This window comes from Sinohyriopsis cumingii, chromosome 19 (genome assembly GCF_028554795.1).
Source record: "Sinohyriopsis cumingii isolate HCF-2022 chromosome 19, ASM2855479v2, whole genome shotgun sequence".
NCBI classification, from domain to species: domain Eukaryota; kingdom Metazoa; phylum Mollusca; class Bivalvia; order Unionida; family Unionidae; genus Sinohyriopsis; species Sinohyriopsis cumingii.
Window position 1 is genome coordinate 62,502,926 of NC_142979.1, and position 21,526 is coordinate 62,524,451.

The 21,526-nt window shown below is 35.3% G+C and overlaps 1 protein-coding gene across 5 annotated transcripts; it reads right to left on the reverse strand.

Moving 5' to 3' along the window:
- Nucleotides 1-521: 521 nt before the first annotated feature.
- Nucleotides 522-15,574, reverse strand: LOC149775822 (uncharacterized). 5 transcript variants are annotated; one of them, XM_089942951.1, is made up of 6 exons: nucleotides 9,501-10,160; nucleotides 8,509-8,622; nucleotides 7,358-7,524; nucleotides 5,360-5,637; nucleotides 4,151-5,097; nucleotides 522-3,408 (listed from the first exon to the last, which is right to left on the reverse strand). In XM_089942951.1, the coding sequence occupies exons 2-6, from the start codon at nucleotides 8,535-8,537 to the stop codon at nucleotides 2,469-2,471; spliced, it is 2,361 nt and encodes a 786-aa protein (XP_089799077.1). In that variant the 5' UTR covers nucleotides 8,538-8,622; nucleotides 9,501-10,160; the 3' UTR covers nucleotides 522-2,468. The 5 variants fall into 5 exon arrangements, with proteins under 5 accessions (XP_089799077.1, XP_089799078.1, XP_089799080.1 ...); XM_089942952.1 differs by lacking the exons at nucleotides 8,509-8,622; nucleotides 9,501-10,160 and adding an exon at nucleotides 15,374-15,574; XM_089942954.1 differs by lacking the exons at nucleotides 8,509-8,622; nucleotides 9,501-10,160 and adding an exon at nucleotides 12,772-12,910.
- Nucleotides 15,575-21,526: the final 5,952 nt, after the last annotated feature.

The window sequence follows — 21,526 nt, forward strand, 5'->3', positions numbered from 1 at the left end:
CCTTTGTTGATCTACCATGCGTAGATCAACTATTATAAATGATAATTTACAAATCGACTTGTTCAATGTGATCCAAACAATTATACAGTAACAAAGAGCTCTGTTATTGGATCTTTCAAAGTTGTTGTTACTTAAGACAGTCTGGCAATGCTTCGTTTTATGATCCACAAAATGATGACCATTGCTTTCGAAATGTTATGGGCACGTTATGGTAGGGCACAAAATAGTGTTATAAACAAATTATTATTTTGACTACTTTAACTGGAAAGACAAACAAAATATAAATGTTTATGTTTGTTCACGTACCTTTGCCATATTACGGGCCTTAATAAGTTCTTGTTCATGTTATGCACTAGTTGACTGATAGCTGCCGTTAGACTTCAAACTCTCGCATGTTTAATGATCTATGCAGTTCATAAACGTCTCAATTGTTGTATGACGGAAGTGTAAACAGCCACGTTTTCGGATAGAAACAAAACAAACCTACGTTTTAAGTAGATGTAAGAAGATTTAAACAAAACTGCAACAAATAATTTAATCACACTTTGTTATCATTTCATTTTCAACAAATTTAACCATAAGAATATATGCATACATGAATTGTTATCCCTTAATACATTTATCACAATATCTTGGCCAGGAAGTCTTTGGGAAGTTATTAATTAATTTGTATTGGTTAAAGACGAAAATAGTTAAACTAAACATTCAAGGCTCAAGTAATATATTCATTTTTACTTTCAGAGCTTTTGTGCTCAAACTGTTTTCTAATGCATCATACTTCATACTTATAAGATGATTAAAAATAATTCCACCAAAGAACTGCATGTTACAATATTTCGACAAAAAATATGAAATAAAAAAGGTAATAAATAACGGAACTAATACATATGTTACTATGCAAATGTAAAACTATATTCAATTACCCTAATTTACTGGACATTTACCATGATCATTTTTCACATTTAATGGCTGCACACAATTACAAACTTATTAGTGTCAATATATATTTTTTTTAATGATACAGGGATAAACAAAGATATACACTCTATTATGTAATATTGTTGCTTCATAAAAGCCCAAAGTACACTTTTGGCAAGCTGCGTTTGCAACTTTGCATATAAACTCTCATTAGCAAATAAATTCAACAAATACAGTTCTGAATATGAACAGGTATTTTCTTGCCAAGGTGGCACAAATCACAATCCCTTATGATCTGCAAACGGATGAAACATGTATTAATCATATTAATAACGACACTCTTCAAAGCAAAACTACTAATATATGCAACTCTTGGTGAACACTCACATTTGTTGCACAGTCTTACTTGGTACAGCAGAGCGTCATCGTTATCAATCTAGGATACAAGTATATTCTAAGCGGGAACTCTACAGATATGATGTTATGAGAGAATGACGGGTGTAAGGTGAAGTTGTTTACATTTGCAACATGCACAGTGAAGATAGTGTTGATATACATCTATTATTCTCTGAAATGTTTTATGAGATATTGTACTTTTGGAAATTGTGCATAATATATGCACACAGCTAGCTAAAATTACTGCTGTCTTGCGCTAAAAACAGTCAGCCTGAATTAGTCTAAAATATACTAACTTTAGCAGTTATAAAAATAGGAAAGCGAATGTTGCTAGACTAGTCATTACCAGCTTCTGAAGGTGCAATGAATGAATCACCACATATATAAAATGTTAAAAACGTTAACGGCTATTTTATTTGCAATTTACCTCTTAAGTCCAGAAAGTGAAGATGACCATGCAGAGCTAGCAGTTTCTGAAACGTGCACACCTGCAGTAAGGCCATATTCTATAAGCCATATTACATAAAGCAATCATGCACCAAAATAAAGGGAATTAAAAGTTCGTCGAGCAATACCTAAGGTGTGCAAGGTCTTTTTTAAATAGCCAGTATAACCAGTGAGAAAACCGGGGATACTCTTTTTCTTTATAAACCCTATGCAAAATACAAAACTGTAGAGCGCCACCTTATCCCGAAGAGTATGTTTAAAAACCGCGTTCTTTCTGTTAGACGTATTCTAATTGGGTGAAATACGATTTGTCGATATAATACAATGTACATGTTTGAACATTTATTTTGTGTTTGGTTATTTCGTTTTAAAGACACTGGTGTTCGGGAGCCATTTACAATTGTCAATGGGTGAAATTATGCAGTCTGACTTGAATAGAACGATCATAATGAAATACATTTTTACTTACAAAAATGATGATTGCATAAAACATTACAGTCACGTATTTTGAAAGTCCGTTTGAGTAAAAAAAAAACTTTCAGAACTTTGCTATTGCACTGTATCGTGGCTTCTACCATTAGGATTTAAAATTTTCAGACAGCCACGCTACAAGGCGAGAACTAAATAACAGTTAATGCAATGGCGATTCGTGATGATGTGTATACTAGAAAACATCTTCTCGTTCTTTTGTAAGGTATATATTTTTCTCAAACTTTCAAATCTAATTTCTTTGCTTTCAACCTTTCAAGTCCCGTGCACAGTAATGTAGTGAAGATGAGTTGTTCATCTGTTGATTGTTCCATTCCACCTTCTGCACCCTCCTGAATGTCAGATAACCTGACATACAAAGTTTCACTATCCAAAACTGTTTTTGGCCTATCATTATGTTGGCCCATTATCATTGACAGTAACCGCGTCTCTCCATCTTTGGTATTAAAACACACAATAGCCCCACTGTCCCCTTCTTCGGCAAAGCTTTTCCCCGAACCTTGTGTGGGACTTACATAAAGATGATTTGGATCGCATACTGATGCAATTATGCCCTTAGTAACCCCAGTTTCGGCTCCCTTTTTGTATACCCTGGTTTTCGGAAGTTTTGAACATTCTTCTCTGGTATCAAACACACTTGCTCTAACGATACGATTTCGCTCGTCTTCAATTGCTAGGGAACATAAAGGTCTCATTGTTTCGATAACTTCAACAGCAGCAATATCAATTAGGTTTTCATGTGTTGGTATGACTACTCTTGCTTTGCCTAGATTAACCCAGTTATGTCCTCCCGTACACACCTGTACTTCCTGTCCTTGTTTCGGAACTAAATGTGCGCTGGTGACAAAGAAAATGTTGTTTTCTTCACTTTTCTCTTTTAGAAAAAGACCAATTGTTCCTCTCATTCCCTTAGATCTGCAGTGCATGCCCATTTTGAAAGTGCCAAGCACACTTTGCTGCGCATCCTGAACCTCTTGTCCATTGGCGAACCCTTGTGGTATATCGGTTATTTTTACTTCATATTCATAAGGAAACGTGGACATAACCTTCGTAATCTTCTCCTTGATATTATCGTCGGGTTCTTTCATTTCGGAGTCATGTATGAAGATGCAGAATTTTCCAAACACCGTCCCTGTTGTAAACTTAACACCCTTCAATCTGAAATATAAACGACACAATCAAACAGATATAGAAAGGCATACCTAAGTCAACTAAAATCAAATTAGTGAATACGATGGCATTCAACTGCTTGAGGTGATTATTTTTATTGCATCATGGAACTTAATTTATATTAACGTTCGTAAGTACCACTATTATCTAGCGAACATGTATAATAAACATATCTTGTGAAGACAAAATTCTCCAAAAATATTGTTGTAAAGGGCGTCTTTTTATCAAACATTAAATACTCAATAAAGATCCGAAATACAACTTTGCTTCAACCATACCATTCGTAGAGCACATATATCGCGTTTTACTGACTAATTTACATACAAAAGTCCAGTATATTTGCAAGCCTTTGAAAACTGGACAAATATATATCACATATATCACCATGGTACATCTGAATCGCTTCAAGTGCCGAACATATTATGTGATATACTTAGCCTTTGATATGCTGCCATATGATCCTAAAGTTTCTAGAAAGAAACCAATGTATCATTTTTACTTATAAGAATCTATTTATTATGCTGCGTTTTTAAATATATAACAAGTAAGTCGCTATTTATAAGTTACCGATAAGACAAAGCTTGATCTTGTTTGCAGGTTAGATTGGCGTCAAGAAAAATCACAACAGAAAATGCACACATAATTTTAAATGTTATGTTGCTACAGGCTGTTGCACAAGTGACGAAAATGAAGCTCACAAAGAAACATAAATTAGCGCACGGTCACATACTTTTTTTTTAGGGCTTGCTTCCATCTGTCATGTGGATCTTTTGACGACCCCTCTTTTAACTCACTTTCTGTACAGAGATGCAGACTCGTCTCCTTTAGGATTCCTTCCAGCTCAAAATGTAATCTTTTCAATGTCCGTATGGCTGGTTGAGCATTCATGATATCTTTAATGACTGATGTTATCGGCTTCTTTAGCTTCTTTAATAATTCATCTATAACAGCATTCACATCTGCCCTTTGCTGCTGCGTTTCTGTATGTGTTGTCTTCAATTTCGATTCACTCAATTTTCCATCGGAATCTTTCTCTTTTTTCGACAGAAGAAGAGTCGATTTGGTTTCTCTTTCTTTGCTGAGGGTTTCCAGAACGATTTCTAGGTCCTTTAGGTTCAGCAGAATATCTTTAGTTTCCTCTCTTAACTTGCTAGCGTACATGAATGAATGAATGGCGGGTCCTGGTATCTTAAATATCGGGACTAGTTTAGAGGAGAGCAGAATTGCAATACGATCTGCTAAGCACAAACTAAAAGAAGATACGACGGGGCCTCTATTCCTGTTTGCTTCCTGGATGCATATTTCAAATAGATCTTCATCTTGCAGCATGCGCTGTATCGGAATCTTAAAGTCTTCGAACAATTCATCTAAGGTAATCGATATATTACCTCTCAGATTTGAAGCTTTTGTGATACTTAAAATGTACTTTTCAATGCTGACAAATGCTTTGACACACATTTCCTCTAAAATTTTACTCAATGCTGTAGGTAAAGTGTCTTGTTCGCTTTGAAAAATGACGGTCAATCTCACGTGCATCTTGAAATCTTGCTCCAGTACACTTTGCAAATAAGCTAAAATATCGGCTTTCTTGTCATTCTTTCTGTCGCGAATGAAAAATATTGGATTGCAACATTGAAATCTGTCTTTGAGCCACTTTCGTCCCTCTGATCCTTTAAACTGCAAAAACAAGAGCGTTGAAAAAGGGATATGTGAATGATTTGTAACGGATATCTTAATGCCAATAAATATTTTGCTGGCAGTTGTGTCAGTTTATAAAACATAAGAAGGAATAATTACCCGAAGTTAAAATTCTGTAAATGAACTGTCTTCAAGAAGAATATATAACTGAGCTGTTAGTTAAAAATCTTGAATAATGTAAAAATAATCTTCACAAAAGGCATTGAAATTCGTTATCGATACTTGTAAATGATATATTAACCTTTGAAATGTCCATTGAACTCGTTGTATAGATCACAAGAAATGGTTTCATATTTGCGTCACTGTCATTCCATCCTTCAGTGTCAGCCAAGCGGACAATTTGTGTCCCTTCACCATTTTCATATTTTGTATGATCTTTCACAATTTGCTTTAAGGTGATTCTCGTGTTCCCAGGTCCAATCACATGTATTTTCAGATGATCCGACGATGTCAGAAATTGAATGCGTTTGTCCAAAGATGGCAGATCGTCACCATTTTCCAGTCCTTTTGGAAGTTTATCTGTATGATGAAGATAAAACTAAATGTACTACTACTACTACTACTACTACTACTACTAATAATAATAATAATAATAATAATAATAAGAAGAAGAAGAAGAAGAAGAAGAAATAATAATAATAATAATAATACATGTGAAGAGTTACGGAATATTTACTTGGGGTAATATCTATAAAAAGAACTGTGTACGTCTGACAAATTGATGTCAGGCTGTAGCTTTGTTAAGACTGCATCATGAAAGTTAGATTTGTTTTCATTTAAGCCAAGCTCTCCATTTAGTTTCAGTTGTGGTATCAAGTATCATTTCCTACGTGTGTGTTCTATGTCGGTCCAGTTTAGGTTAGAATCAAACGGTACGATCTCGAGGGACTCGAATGAATGCCCACCAGGGCCATATTAAGACTTTAGTTAGCCCGGCGCACTTAAGGTACAGGGCCCTTGTAGATCTACAATACAGCCTGAAAACAGTCCTTCGACTGTCTTTTATATGTATAGAATTATTGTAGCTATATTAGGCTAAGCATTCGACGGTTTAGACCTATATATTGTTTATGGAAACATATTTTATCCACGGTAACCAGGGAACCCCATGACTGGAGATAGCAAGGGGCACGTACCCAATGTGTCTCTCCCTCGATCTAGCCCTGATGCCAGGTTCAGTTGTAGTGGTGGACGTGTTTAGCGTCGCTTTTCTTGCACCTGTGACACTTGTCTATATTCATTCCCTTTCTGAAAATAACAGTTTCGCCAACATATCGAGTGGCACAGATCTTGTGCGTTAGGAGGTATATGACACATTTGATTCCACATTCCATCTTCTGATTGATAGTGTAACTTCCTTGATGTGATTTGTTCCATGTGTGGAATCTTGGTGGAAATGAGACGTCCATAGTGACCGGGAGAATATTATCTGAATAGTTAGATTTCTGTGTTTTTGTTAAATAATCCCTTGTATCTTGGACGTATGACTGCAGCTTTTCCACGAAAGGCCAAAAACACTAATCAACGAATTCAGATATGGTTTCGATGGGATGATTGTTTCCTAAAATGATTGACCTCCCCGGATTCGTTTCTAGGCAGTAAATGTTATCCTTACGATTTTAGTGTCAACTGATATGAGGTAAGTCAGATTTTTTTCATCAGTGTGACCTGCGATATGCATGTTTTTTAATGCCTGACACATGATTTCCACGTATTCAGCTATTTGGTTCTCCCCAACAATGTATTCAGACGTATTCATGACAACAACCCAGGATCCTTTGTATGCTGAATTTATAGCAATATTTCCCTCTCGCGTAGCACATTCAGCACCCGTCTTTCTTATATTGTTTATTTGTCCTATCTGGTATGGCGCTCTTCGTTCAAGTCAATGTCATTTTCCAACCTGGATAAAATTCCACTAGAGCTGAACATTGCTGGGGGAGGGCGGAATACAATAGCATTTTCGGCGGAAATCTATAAGATACAGTGTGTGTGTGTGTGTGTGTGTGTGTGTGTGTTCCTTATTGGCCAGAACCTCGAGCTATTGGCAAACAGGCGAAACCAGACGTATAGTTTGTAAAAGTGCTAATATGTATGCCATTTTAAAGACAAACATGCTAATATAGTTTTGTTTTAATATAGATATTTACTTAGCAAAAGGAGCTTGTTCTAAGTTTGGTGTAATTAATTGTTCCAAAAAGGTCATCGTTTATGAAAACTGTTACAATCAGAAAATTACCTATGGTTTTTATAAGTCTTGGATGGAAATCTTTCAGTATATCTCTGAAGTACTCGTAACTTGGGTACACCTCTGGGGGAAGCCTGAACAAGGTACAACGATCTTCATCAGAAAACCCCATTTTATATTGCGAATCCTTTGGCAAATCCATGTACAGAGCTGAAATTCTATGAAAACACGGGTGTTATAGAAAGACAAATGAAAGCTTTTAGAGCATTTTATTGCACATTTATGCATCGAAACCACATAATTATATTAACCATGAGTTCAGGCTAGTTGTCCACTTCTAGTCCCAAGATGCCACTGTGTAGAAAATAATAACTTAGCATGCAAAAATGGTTGCTAAAAGCATGTTTCAAAATAATCATGATATACAAATCAAAACTCAGATGATAATTAAACTATTACTTTACAGTATTCAAGAAAATTACTTTTCGCTCCATGAACTAGTATTATAACTCCCATGTTACCACGGCTAACTCTATCTAATACAAAAGTATCCACGCTTAGTGTTGCTGTTTTCTTTTTTACGACATTTACTGTTGACACACAAATCAGTCTTACGAGGGATTTCAATTGATTTGGACAATACAAATTTATCGTCAAAAAGGATATGTACTTGTAACTAATTTATATCTTATGATTATGCCGCCGTCAATTATATTTACGTGCATATCTGAACAAAGATCTACGACTCGACATAAACATGACATGTTGTGACAAACAACATATACCGGTGTCTTTGAAAATGAATATGTTTATAAAATTAAGTCCTTTGTACTAGAATTAATCAAGACTGTCAAGACTGTACGGAACATATTACAAACTGATATGATCTTTTTACGTTATGTTGGCCCGATTAATCCCATAGTTTTTTCCTCATAAAATGTTCCAACAAATCGATCTATCCGTCCATCTCTCTGATTCCTTATATCTCGCTTTAATGGTTGTCTATGCAGATCATAAACCTGTACAGAACGTTCAAAATGAATGCCAGGACTTGACAAATATGCAGACATTAGTATATTTCTGAATTTGTTTCCCATACTGCAGCTGTTTCCATAATTCTTTTAAAGAAAAATACAAAATACAGGATAAGTCGTTGGTTAGCTAGGTTTTATCGTTACTTTCAGCATTCGATTTATCTATACCTTGCCCATAAAATGGAAATCAAGTGCATTTCCCAAACACACACCGAGGCAGACGTCTCGGACTGGCCATGGCGGATACCGAACCTGCGACGCAATGATTACAAGTTCGACGTTCTACCAATGAAAGCATAAAGCAAACGAAAATGAGCCAACAAAGAAATATTGACAGACGAATTGTTAAAGAGGTAATAATACTTACGAGTCCAAAGTATGTTATGGCCATACATATTCAGTAGGATGACACACAAAAGGAATCACAATTATCACGTTACATTACATGCTGAATACTTATATATCTAGACCAGATATCAGTAAACATGTTTCCTTTATGTACATATAAAACATTATATTGGAATCAGTCGTCAATAAGCCACTATCCCGGTGACTCGGTGATTGCAAATTAACCGGGCATATTCGAATGACACAATATCACTTGCTTACCTGATTATGGCCTGATCTCACTCATCCTGACTGTAATAGTTTTAAATAGCCTACTGCAGTTAAGATAGGAAAAACTGTTACAATTGTACAGATTACAACACAAAAAAATATTCAATCTGAACATGTCTTTCTTAGCATTGATTAAAATTCTCATACAATTTACAACATAACTTTGATCTCAAAATACAGGATATCTACGACTGATATCTTTATATGTCAACAAAAATCTACAAAGTAGCTAACTATCTTGGAAGACATATTTACCATTTAAAGAAAGTTGCTCTCAATTTGACCGATCCCAGGTCGAATCGTTTAAATTTGTTTAAATTTATATACTTACAGGATTTGTGTACGTTAACTTTCCTCTAAATGTGACTCATTTCAAGTAAATGAACACCGGATATAAGTTAAAAGCTTTCTTCTAAGGTTCTGACTAATTACAGAGCTCATATCAAGCATATGTTATTTGCCAGTCTCTAAATCATCCAAAATTCAGATTTATGTGGATCTGTGCATAGTTAACAAAGAAGTCGTGTGATGATTTTACTTACCATGTATCTCAGCATGGACATGTCATAATCAAAAGCAAACGAATCACTTGGATATGATAAAGCAGGTAGAACATGTGCACAACATATTGATTTGTGCAAGTTTAAAAGCTCTCCCAAATAGTGGCTAAGTGCCAAAACAGTATATGACACTTGAGTTACATTACCGTGATAAACTAGTGCTGCATGTATTGTAACTGTATTCAGGACGAAGAAGATATCGGCTTACACTGATCTCGTGTTATTTTGCTCTGGCATTATCCTTGTCGTCATGTACCAACATATACATCGTGATTTCATTAATCAAAGTCAAACACAAACAAAAGACGTCTGCACAAGTACGTTTTATTTAATCTTCATGTTGCTACTACTATTGCTTCCATCAATCACATCGTTATCTTCAAGGGAACAGTATGTTTCTAGGTAGGTAGGTAGGTAGGTAGGCAGGTATATAGGAAGGTAGTTAGGTAGGTAGGGATGCATGTTGTAAATTACATTTTCCCGAAGTGCACCATTTTACTTTGCTGTGTGTTCCAGGATCACTAGCTTTGTTAGTCTGTGTAAATAATACTGTATTTGGAAGGATTTAAATTCGGAAACGTGTTATAAATCTAATTTGGTAATCCAGTTAGTGTGTGTGTGTGTGTGTGTGTTTGTGTTTAGGATTTTTAACATAGCTTTAACAATTTTTCAGTCATATCGCTACGATGTCTGCAGTGTGGCAGTTTATAGTGATGTCTAACACCAGGCCGACCAGTCCTAACACTAACCTCTTATGACCCGGCCAGGGTTCGAACCCACGACCTCCCGCTTCAGAGGCGGACGCTCTAACCACTAGGCCACTGAAGCGGCCTAATCTAGTTATTAATTTAATACCTGATTATAATTTAAACTGTTCATGAAAAGGGTATATTTTTCTGTATTGTATGAATCGCAAATATGTCGTTGGATAATTAATGTATATATGTTGCTAAGCACTAACATTTGTACATAAACTCCAGCCACTGTATTGCTTTGGGTTATTCGAAAAATGGGAAAAAATATTACGTTAATACTATGCGTGAGTTTTAACACTACGCTATATTGTGTGTGTGTGGGGGTGTGTGTTCTAAAATATAGTATTATGCTGGTCTTCTAGAGTGGACTGTGGAATACCACAGGTGAGACAGAGTAGAATAAAGAGACGGTTTGAAAATAAATCATTCATATGAGAACAATACAACGTACCAAACAAAAACGTCAATTTATATCATTTAATTGATGTTTTAAAGAGATTCAAGTCAGACTTACAAAAAAATTGCAAGAGGGATATTTAAAAAAAAAAAGCAATGTATAGGGTTAGATTAAACCGTTTCGCAAATGGGACAATATAGACACAATATCATCGCACTGGCAAAGTTTCCCTCCTAATTTGTTTGACTCCTAATTTGTTTCCCTCCTAATTTGTTTGACTCCTAATTTGTTTCCCTCCTAATTTGTTTGACTCCTAATTTGTTTGACTCCTAATTTACACAGTGCTTTCATACAGTGCTTATTATGCGGGTGGGATTTTACCACTTTAAAAGTAATTTAGAAACGCAAAAAATCCCCTTTTAAGACTAATTCATTCAGTACAGTTGTCAAAAAGCTCATTTAAAAGAAAATGCATCATAAGAAAAGTACATTAATAACAACTTGAGGATAAGATTGATACGAACTAGTATTGAGATGTATATGTCTCAAAATTATATACGAGTCAGTTTCATCAGTACTGCTAATTCTTACTGATAAATATTTCTCCAAAATTACAGTCCAATTCGTACATGATCCATACCAGTATACATGAGCAGTTATCACCAACTTAAGGATGACATGTTAAGAAACAATTTCACGATACTTTCAGCTTAAAATATGACATGAAACTCGAACTAGATCTACTACCATCCCAACGATTTCTGAAACAGTTGACCGTAATCGCAACGACTTCAACCCGCACGCTGAAACAATTTCCCAGAGGCCATACTCCAATATCAGTTAAATATATATTTCTCTGGTTCTTAGTGTTTATATAAAGTTGGTAAACTATTGAAAAGTATCATCGTAAGAAAAATTTGTTTGGGAAATGCAACCTTTAAAAAGTTCCCTCAAGAAGTATAGCGTACTTGCGCATGGTTACCACATGGAGTAATAACTACAAGCGGTTTAGTGGGACATTCTATAATAGATAGACATACAGCTGGATGGTATCAAAATATGTCTGACACTAAAGCTTGGAGGCAGAAATTGACAAAGAAGAATAACAGACGACAAAGAAAGGAGTATTTTTGTCACACAGAGGTGGCTAGAATTCATATGCTTATGAATGTATTTCTTACATCTGTATGGAGGATATTCCACACCTGGCTTACATAAAACAATATTGATGAATCTTTAATTTAAATGTTTCACTTTGAACATGCAAACATGTAAGAAATATTTGAAAAATGATAGATTCGTTCAGAAACATATGTAGTTCTCATAGGGTGCTCATGCTGGACTAGATGCGATGTTATATCCCGCAAATGTACAATTAACAAGTAATCGTCCAAGAAGCCTATTTACTGATTTAAAGGTACACACATTTTACAAAATTTTGTTATTTTTATCTTTATCTACACTTGATTTAACCTTTAAGTCCTTCTCACAGACACCAAAGAGGGACATGTGAGTAAATACAGGGTTACAATATTGACAAAATGGCTGTCATTGATTAAAGAACACATTCAATAACATACAAACCGACACAATGAGAATATCGCACACACATGTATGGGGACAAAGGCTAGCAAAAGAAAAACGACAATAACATAGTCATATTCACCTACAGGTGTCAAGATAGAATCTTCTCTTTAATAAATTACATACATATCTATGGTGAATTTCCAATGTCTGGTTCGCTTAGGTAGCTATGATTACCTAATAATTCCAGAACATTAGTTTTTGTTGTTGTGGGCTTAACGCCGTATTTCAACACATGAGAGGCTAGACATTTCGGTCAGTATAAATGATGGCGGAGGAATCGAGAAAAAAAAACGAGAAGTACCACTTACACATGGGAATCTACCCATATAAAACCGAGCCTGAGACACGAATCCACGCGGACTGAAGGATGATATCAATGACTGGTAAAGGCGCGCTTTAGGCTACTCGGCTACCCGGGGCCCTAGAACATTCCGACAGAAGCAATGACGAGTAGAAAATGTTGACATCATTTTTTAAACACTACAATAATTATTAAATATGAAGTAAATCTTACCACAACTGTTCCCTTGGGCGTGCCGCCAAGTCATGTGAAATTTCAATTAATCTTTTCTATTTATATCTCCTCGATATAAATTACAGTAGTAGCTTATCTTTGGGTCAAATTAGATCATGGCTGTAGCAAGATCATAATTTTAATCATATGTGTCACTGTTAGGAAGCAATAATGTATATACTAAGTACACTGTATACAAATGGTTTTATTCTTGAACAAAAAGTGATTAAACCTTGCCTTATCGTCTAGACTAAACTGACAAATATGGCTTAGTTATAGTGATAACTACTTTAAGTACGAGCTATAAGCCCTCTCTGCGACTACAACAGTTTGTCTCTGCACTTCTAAATAAATGCACAGTTCTAAGCTAAATACCAAGTATGCATAAGAGCGCATATATGCACCTTTAGTGTGTGCTTCACCCACTGATCATATCCGTATACATCCGTATACATTCCTACACAGGTCTGACGGCATAGTGTGTTTAAATGTAGAGCAGATTTAAGTTTCGAAATAAATGTAAACAGAAAACCTCAAATAGTTTCGAACAACAGTTTTGTTATATTTGAAATATCTGTGCGCTATACAGTATAATAATACATGTGAGCGGTCTATTGCAGTCGGCTGCAACATAGAATTGCTGCCAAGGATGACATCCATTTGGTACAACCGAGCAACCTTTCTCAATGAATGCCACATTTTACCTAAACCTAGATGAAATCTTTCCCTCTCCGCCACCCTGTTTGGTAGTAGAGTCTCGTCACTTAAGGAACACACACACAAACGCACACACACACACACAAACAAACACACACACACGTGTATATATATATATATATATATATATATATATATATATATATATATATATATATATATATATATATATATATATATATATCCGTTGATCTTGTTCTACAATGTGCAGGAATTATTTCTTGTAGCTGAATTGCTTTGTTCTTATATTTTATTTCCTTTTGAGCATTTCAAAATAATATTTTCTTAACATGTAGTAAATACATTACGTATCAACATGTTGCAATTTAGGGTGATTTAGTAAACTCCATTTATTTCTTATGGTATAACAATTACAGGTATTATTAAGACTTACTTGTACGGGTGATTTCATACCATAGTCTAATTCAGATGTTTTATGAACCTGAACACCCTTATAACAAATTTTTTTTTCTTCTGAATAGTAAAATATTCTAAAGACAAAAGAGTGCTGACAACGTCCTTCACAAGTCATGTTATGGCTAAAGATTCTTGTAAAATACAGACTTGTAAGATTGTGAACTCTGTTGCCAGACCCTTTCACCAAAATATACATCTTTTTTTTGCATTCAAATGGTTGGTTGGGGGGGGGGGTAGTTGATATTGTGTTAGTTTCATCCTTAACATTTTTATCATGTTATATGCTATATTTAATGATTTCTTTCTCAACAATGACATCATAAATTGAATTTTAATTTTAGACAAAGCCGAGTACAACTACATCGCGATAAGTTTTTTTTATTTTCTATGGGGAAAAATGATTGCAAATGTTTTACCCCTACCCACCATCTGTCCAGTAAGAATCAGAGCCCCTCATCTTGCTTCTTAATAAATCAGTTGATCAATATATCGATCACTGTCCCCGTGGAATTATTCTTAGGGTATTAAATTAAAGATGATTAAGATCCCTATCCATTAGGTGAATACGTATAATACGGAAAGCTAAAAGTGACCACTGTGTCCAGCCTTACAACCTACAGGCTTAGACCCTGGGTAATAGAGTTTTAAACAATCCAAGTCTCTACCGTACAACTATTTAATACTTAATGATGATGAAAATACATATTCGATTAGCATGTGCCCTGGGTGAGGCCTTGCCCTGATGGACCTACCCAAGAAAGCAGCAGACCTGAATTTCGATGTTAAGATCAAAATGTTTAGTCACTGGGACATGTGATTTGCAAAGTCAAAACTTTAGCCTATTAACTGATTACTTGATCAAATGATGAATAATGTAGGTCAGATGGTGAATGGACCTGATGCTGGTAGTGAGCCCATTGATACCCTAATTTTCAATAAGGTCAATAAATTTGATGAAGAATTAAGTAAATGGGCGTTAAGATTATTACAGTATCTCGTTTGGATTATCTTTTAATAGGTATCAGTGTTTCTATCAGACAAAATATATAGAGGAGCTTTTACCCTTTAACCTTTATATTTTAACGTGGAACATCAAGCTTCAAAACTACCTGTAAACAGGTAGCAGTATTAGGTGTTCTTTATGTGGTGTTACTGTTGTTCTGGTAGTGGCTGCGTTATAAACTTGAATTAGTTATTAGTTTAGTATGTCCTAGGTTTGATAGTATACGTGTATAGCAAAGGGCACGAACTAAAAACGTCTCTTTTAAAAAAAGGTTTGAATCTGGAAAGTAAATGCTTCAAATGGCTGTCAGAGATCGTGTGTATCTGTATTGCTGCACATATATAGTATATATTATCTAGTATAAAATCGGCCGACTACGTTCATATGTAAAAATGTGCGTCCTTATAAACTCTGACGGATCTATTTCTAAATAAAGATAACTCCGTGTTTCAACACTGTACTCACTCGATTTCTAGTCCTCCGAACTCTGGCCTACATCGCAATACGCCTATAACTTGTTATGACTCAATCGTTTCATTCTTGAATTCCCAAGTTTCACATTCCGTCATCCGACAAGCGTAATCTATGTATAAAAAAGCCGTTATAAATTCAATATTTTGACCTAAACAATCTGCCACGGGTGACTATCTACTTGGGTTTCCCACCGTATGCAAATTGGGCGCGCTTGATTATGATGATATTCACCTACGAATGTGATCACATGTTATCTATAAATTATCTGTTTATGAACAGTAATTACTGTTAAACATTAGTAATCCTGCTTAACTGAATAAATGTTTTAGTATATAAACAATTTCATACTGTAACAGGGGACAGGTGTAGCCGCAGAATTATTTTCGGGGTTTAAGTGAACATGTTTATGTCGGCTATTAAGTTGTACGGTAGGCCAAAACAAGTTTAGAGGTGAAATGGGGGGGGGGGGGTGCGGGTGCCCCCACCCCTTTTGTCCCAATGTGCTGGCTCTCATGTACTGTAAAATGCAGGTGTATGCCACATACTATTTATGATAGTAATGGCTAACCTCGATTTCATGCCACCTTCGATATTCTACCTAACGTACAGGAGAGTGGTTGAAAAATTATGGAACACGGTACATACAAGAACAAAACATGACAGACAAAAAGCCTCTGGGAATCTTGTATAAAGTGAAAATATTGGGCCTAGTAATTGTACATCAGATTTTATATGTGTCACAATATAGCAGAACGTTACATGAAAATGTTTATGTCCATTATAATGATATTACATATGATTGCATTACGTATTTTATTACAGCTAGAATGGTTCCTTACAAGCAGTTAATCATGTGGCAAGTTCTTGCAACACCATGTTTTTGTGCTTAGGTAATAAGTATACTTTATACTTTTAATGTTATCCATGCCTTTCCTGCGACTGACAAGTCTCATCCTGATTGATGGTTTTTATTGTTGTTATCCAGACTCTCAAGCACGAGGGCAAAGCCTGACAAAGAAGAGAGAAAAACTGCAATAGCATCGTTATTATTAGGGTGGGTACCTATAACGAATCTTTGTTTTGTTAATAGACTACATACATCCCTAAGGTGGATATTCAATACTTGCTTTGTTGAAAGATGCATGTTCGCGTTATAATTTTAGTAACACTTTGTCCATTGCAATAACGAGTAGACACTGTTGGTATCAGTTTTGAAACACTACAATAATTATGCAGTATGATTATAAATTTGCTGCAACTGTTCCCTGCTGCGTGCGGGCAATGTCATGTGAAATTCAGCTAATCTGATATATATATATATATATATATATATATATATATATATATATATATATATATATATATATATATATATATATATATATATCCCTTCAATATAAACTGTTATAACAGTTTATCTTTGGGTCAAATCAAGTATTTGCTGTTCAAAACTCATAACTGCAAAATATGTGTCCTTGTACAAAAAACAAGTAAATTGCTAGTGCACAGCATACACAAAGTTTTATGGCCTGTCTTAAACGGGCTAGAATGAATTAAGCAATGCAACTTCTGGGAATAACAACCATCGGTTACAGCAATTGGGCCTCACTGCTGCTGAAACACTTTATCTCAAACTTCTAAATAGATATTCAATTACTTTAATAAAAGCTAAATACTACGTTTGCACATGAGTGCACATTAGCGCCTTAGCTGTGTGCTTCAACCTATAATGGTAGTTTTCCACATTCCTACAGAGGTGTGATCGCCGATTGTTTGATAAAATGGGCTAAAGTGCAAGATTATGCTAGCGACACGAAATGATAAAATTAGGTTCACGTAACAGAGATCGGTTAATAAATTTGTGATATTGTATTGTTCATAAAACCGATTTGATCTATTGTAAAGCTAACTTGCTAATATTTCCACCTTATACACACTCACTGACAGTTTTGCTATGGTAAGTACTATGTCTCATCGTTTTATCGACCACTTCCGCGAAAGTCAGAAAAAGGTGAGAAGTCGAAGGTCGAAGGTCACCTGAGATTGTTTTCACCATCACTGTTAGAATTTACATGCTGTATGCATATGAATTACAGTATGAAGTTAGTTATATACTTAAACGTTTATTTATTCCAGCAGGATTACTAATGTTTAGCGTTAATGTACTGTTGGTGAAACCGAGAATTAGGTCACCTATAATTAAGCACTCCGTTATACATACGATTGGAATCCTTACGTCAGTACATATTTTTGGCGAATGATCGATGTCGAGTTCTATTTTTGTAACGACAATTTTACATAGATTATGCATGTAGGAAGGTGTAGGGTGAAATCAGGAAGTAAAGAACAAAATAATGGGGACCTGACAATTTATAAATGAATATCGATGTAGGAGAAAGGTTGGACTTTGAGAAAGTGAGTGAACGCTGAATTGAAAACTGGGATTACCTTTATTCAGAATACATCCGTACAGTTTATAAGTACAGCAACGTAGGCGGCATATATTATACCATGTATGTGTAACACATTGAATACATATTATCCCTGACAACCAGCTGTTTTATTTACTTACGCAGAATAATTCGAATCTTTGTAACATAAGCGGTTTTCTTTTGTAGACCGTGTCATTTGCTACACACGTAAATTAGAAAAACGATGATATAGTAAATCAGTAATATAAATTTTTAACGCTGATACAACAACAGCAGTAACAGCAACAAAGTCAACATCTAAAAGTACTACATTCACTAGATAGATTTTGACGCCTGATTTTCTCCAGCATAAATAGGAACGGAAAATGGTACAACTACCCGTATATCTTTTGGCTGGTAGCATGACAAATATCTATTAATTAGTCTTAGTAAATGATATACTGTAATGTACTGCAAGGGCTGACCCATAGCAACACACAGTTGAGTATATATATATATATGAGTTTTTACAGTCCAAAAAATAAAATAAAACAAATGTTTTGTTCTGTAGTTTTAATGGGAACCTATCCTCGGTGAAATCTATCAAGCAATCCGACAAATACAGGTTCATGCCGTACATGGTCCAACGTGAAAGAATCCTTTTGTGTTGTCATTTTTGCAGACAGAATGAATTATGTATAGCAGATTGCATATGTAAGAAAACGACAGAAACAAATCTTAACAATTTCAAGGACAGAGCTAACTTGATAATATACTACTATATTTAAATCTAAACCTACCATCCGCTACCGCTCTTTATACCCAACTCAGCAAATGTATCCAATGATGTCTACTTCAGTCAAAGCATTGTCAGCATTGGTGGAGATGATCTGCACATGAATGAAGCATGATGGGAATTGTCTCATCTTAAGTCTGTTGAACCATATATTAGAAGAAAGAAGTTTGTTAAAAGTCTTATTCGGGGTCTGACAATGGTAAAACGTCTGAATTAGCCTTCAGTATGAAATCCCCGTGTTAGTAAGTCTCGATGATAGCTGTAATTGCTGTATCATAATAACTAGTCCGAGTTTACCAAGAAACCTAAACCAAGAACATATCGAAATGTAATGTATTGCCTACATCTATGTTATGTTAATAACAATGTTATGCTTTAAAATACTCTTTAGGAAAATAACAGAGTACTATCGATGGATATTTATTTATTACTTAAATATCGATGCTCCACTATCAAATGAGTTATTGGGTTGGACAAACTTTATCTAAGTTCAACCTAAGGATGGCAGATTTTGGGGAAGGATTTTGGGTTTGACTAAATTGACGTCTTGCATTGAAGCAATTCTTAATTGTGAGTGACTGTCATATACCGTTGACATCAATTATGTATTTTTTAATTGATTTCTATATTGCAAAAAAAATATTTTATTTGGATAACTGGCTTTTATGTCTTAAATGATGCAAATCGGCTCGACCAGTTCTTGCCGCACCTTGGGACATTTTTGTGAAACAAACATGAATTCTGACAATAGATTATATGTATCCATTTACTTTTTAGTGGTTCCCGTGTCTTTCTTGCCATTGACGATTCTCATACTCGTGACAAATATAAAATCATAACTGATTGAATTTAATGTTTCGTTCACAAATTTGTTTTAATTTTCTCGTGTTACTGTTCAATATTTAGTAAACAGTGATGGTACACATTTAAGCTTAAGACAGTTTGTGTATATCATATATAGGCTTTCATAAGTGTTCGTGACACATAATGTCATAGAGTTGAAGAGGCAACATAAATGATAGAAAGTGATGCATGTATTTCGTTTATATTTCGCCTGGAGTTTAAGTTTTCAAGCCTCTGTGTGTCTTAATATGTTTTGGAAATACTTAAAACGAGTGATTATCTAGTTATAGCCATCTTCTGCAAGCGTAAAATACTGCGATTAACATTACATTAGATTTTTAATTGTTTTGTATATTAGATTTTGCTAGCTTTTATCATCTTTTTTCAAGCTAAACGTACATGCATGTATACCGATCAGACAAATAGATTGGTAGATAGAGGATTGTATATAGAAAATAATTAATTGATAATACTTACTAGCTGCAAATATTACCTTACATACGGATCCAAATTTATATAGAACTAGTCTGTAAATACAAGCCTTTGTCAGCAGCGCTATATATTTAAAGTATCATATTATATTTCAGGATTATGTCGTTTTTAGGATAAACTTGCATTCTTGAACTTAGACGTATAGTGTCGAACTCGCAACAAACGTTACTTATCTCGTTAGTTTTAGAAACAACTGGAGTCCTTTGAAAAGTAATACGGTAACTTTACGACGTTTCTGCTAGATTTGATTGAGGCTATAAAGAACGTATGTAATGTGATATTTTCATGATATGTTTAAAATCTTAATCTCATAGATTAAGTAGTATGATAATGGAGGATTTGTACTATTTTATTGATTTTATTTCACGTAGTTTACGCTCCTCCCGACACTGACTTTGTCTCCATATCATGCGGCTATGCCCACGCCTGAACGTTACCCACAGTTATCCCTTCAAGTCATGTGGCGTGTAAGACTTCAACATAGATCAGTAATCAACAATTCTTTTAACTGAATAACTTTATTGCGAAATCGTACGATTGATAATAATTATTCTAAAATAAGTATATATGCACTGGAAAGTATTCAAACATTTGCTCGATTTTTACTAACTGCTAATCCACTAACCCTGACTCCATATCTGTGCTGGGCGATGCTGCTGGATTTCCATGTACGCCTGTGTCAACCTCAATCATAGTAATAGTTTTATCCTCAATGGCCATTGGATTCAGGCTGGTAATTCTACTGAGACAGCTTTGTTACGCCGCTAGAAATACTTAATAAACACTTATCACTGAATCCAGCCGTGACAATAATATTTTGCCAGCAACGATAATCTCACCGACTACTATTGAAATGGCTGCAACGGCTATTCAGATTGGTGTACCTAGAACAATTAACGTAGTCGTGAATCCAAGCACACCGATAACAACTGTGTTTACCACGGCAAATACCACAAACTGGAACCTATTATGCAAAGGCAGAGTCCAATAAAAAAAGCGGTACACCAGTCTGTCGTCCACAGACCCATACACTGATTAAATAATTAACAACTTCACTTGGTAGGGCAAGTCCATACGTGTAGAAATACAAAATCGCTCCAGTTTAATACTACTACTTCCACTCATTCATGAAATCATCGATGCAAGTTCATTACGCATAAAAACACATTGTAATTGCTTGACTTTGCCATTACCTTGGCATCCATCCGTCTACGGGAGACGATGGCGTAGCTCCAAAGTACGCTTTTGCTTATCCTTCTTTCTAGCTCTCTTTGCAGCTTGTTTCATTCTTCTCTCTTCCTCTGCGTTTTGAACTCCCTGCCTGACAGCTAGACGCCAGCTGGAACGGTTGTTTGCACAGCTCTCCCAGTCGTTGATATTGATGTTTGCCGTCTTCATATCCTTCTTGCAAACATCTTTGTAGCGCAGATATGGTCGTCCAGTTGGTCGTGCACCTTCTGCTAACTCCCCATATAACATGTTCTTGGGAATGCGACCTGGGTCCATTCTCTTGACATAGCCAAGCCAGCGAAGGTGCCTCTCGCTGAGAATGGAGAACATGCTGTTCATGTTGGCGCGTTCTAGAACCTCTGTGTTGAGTAC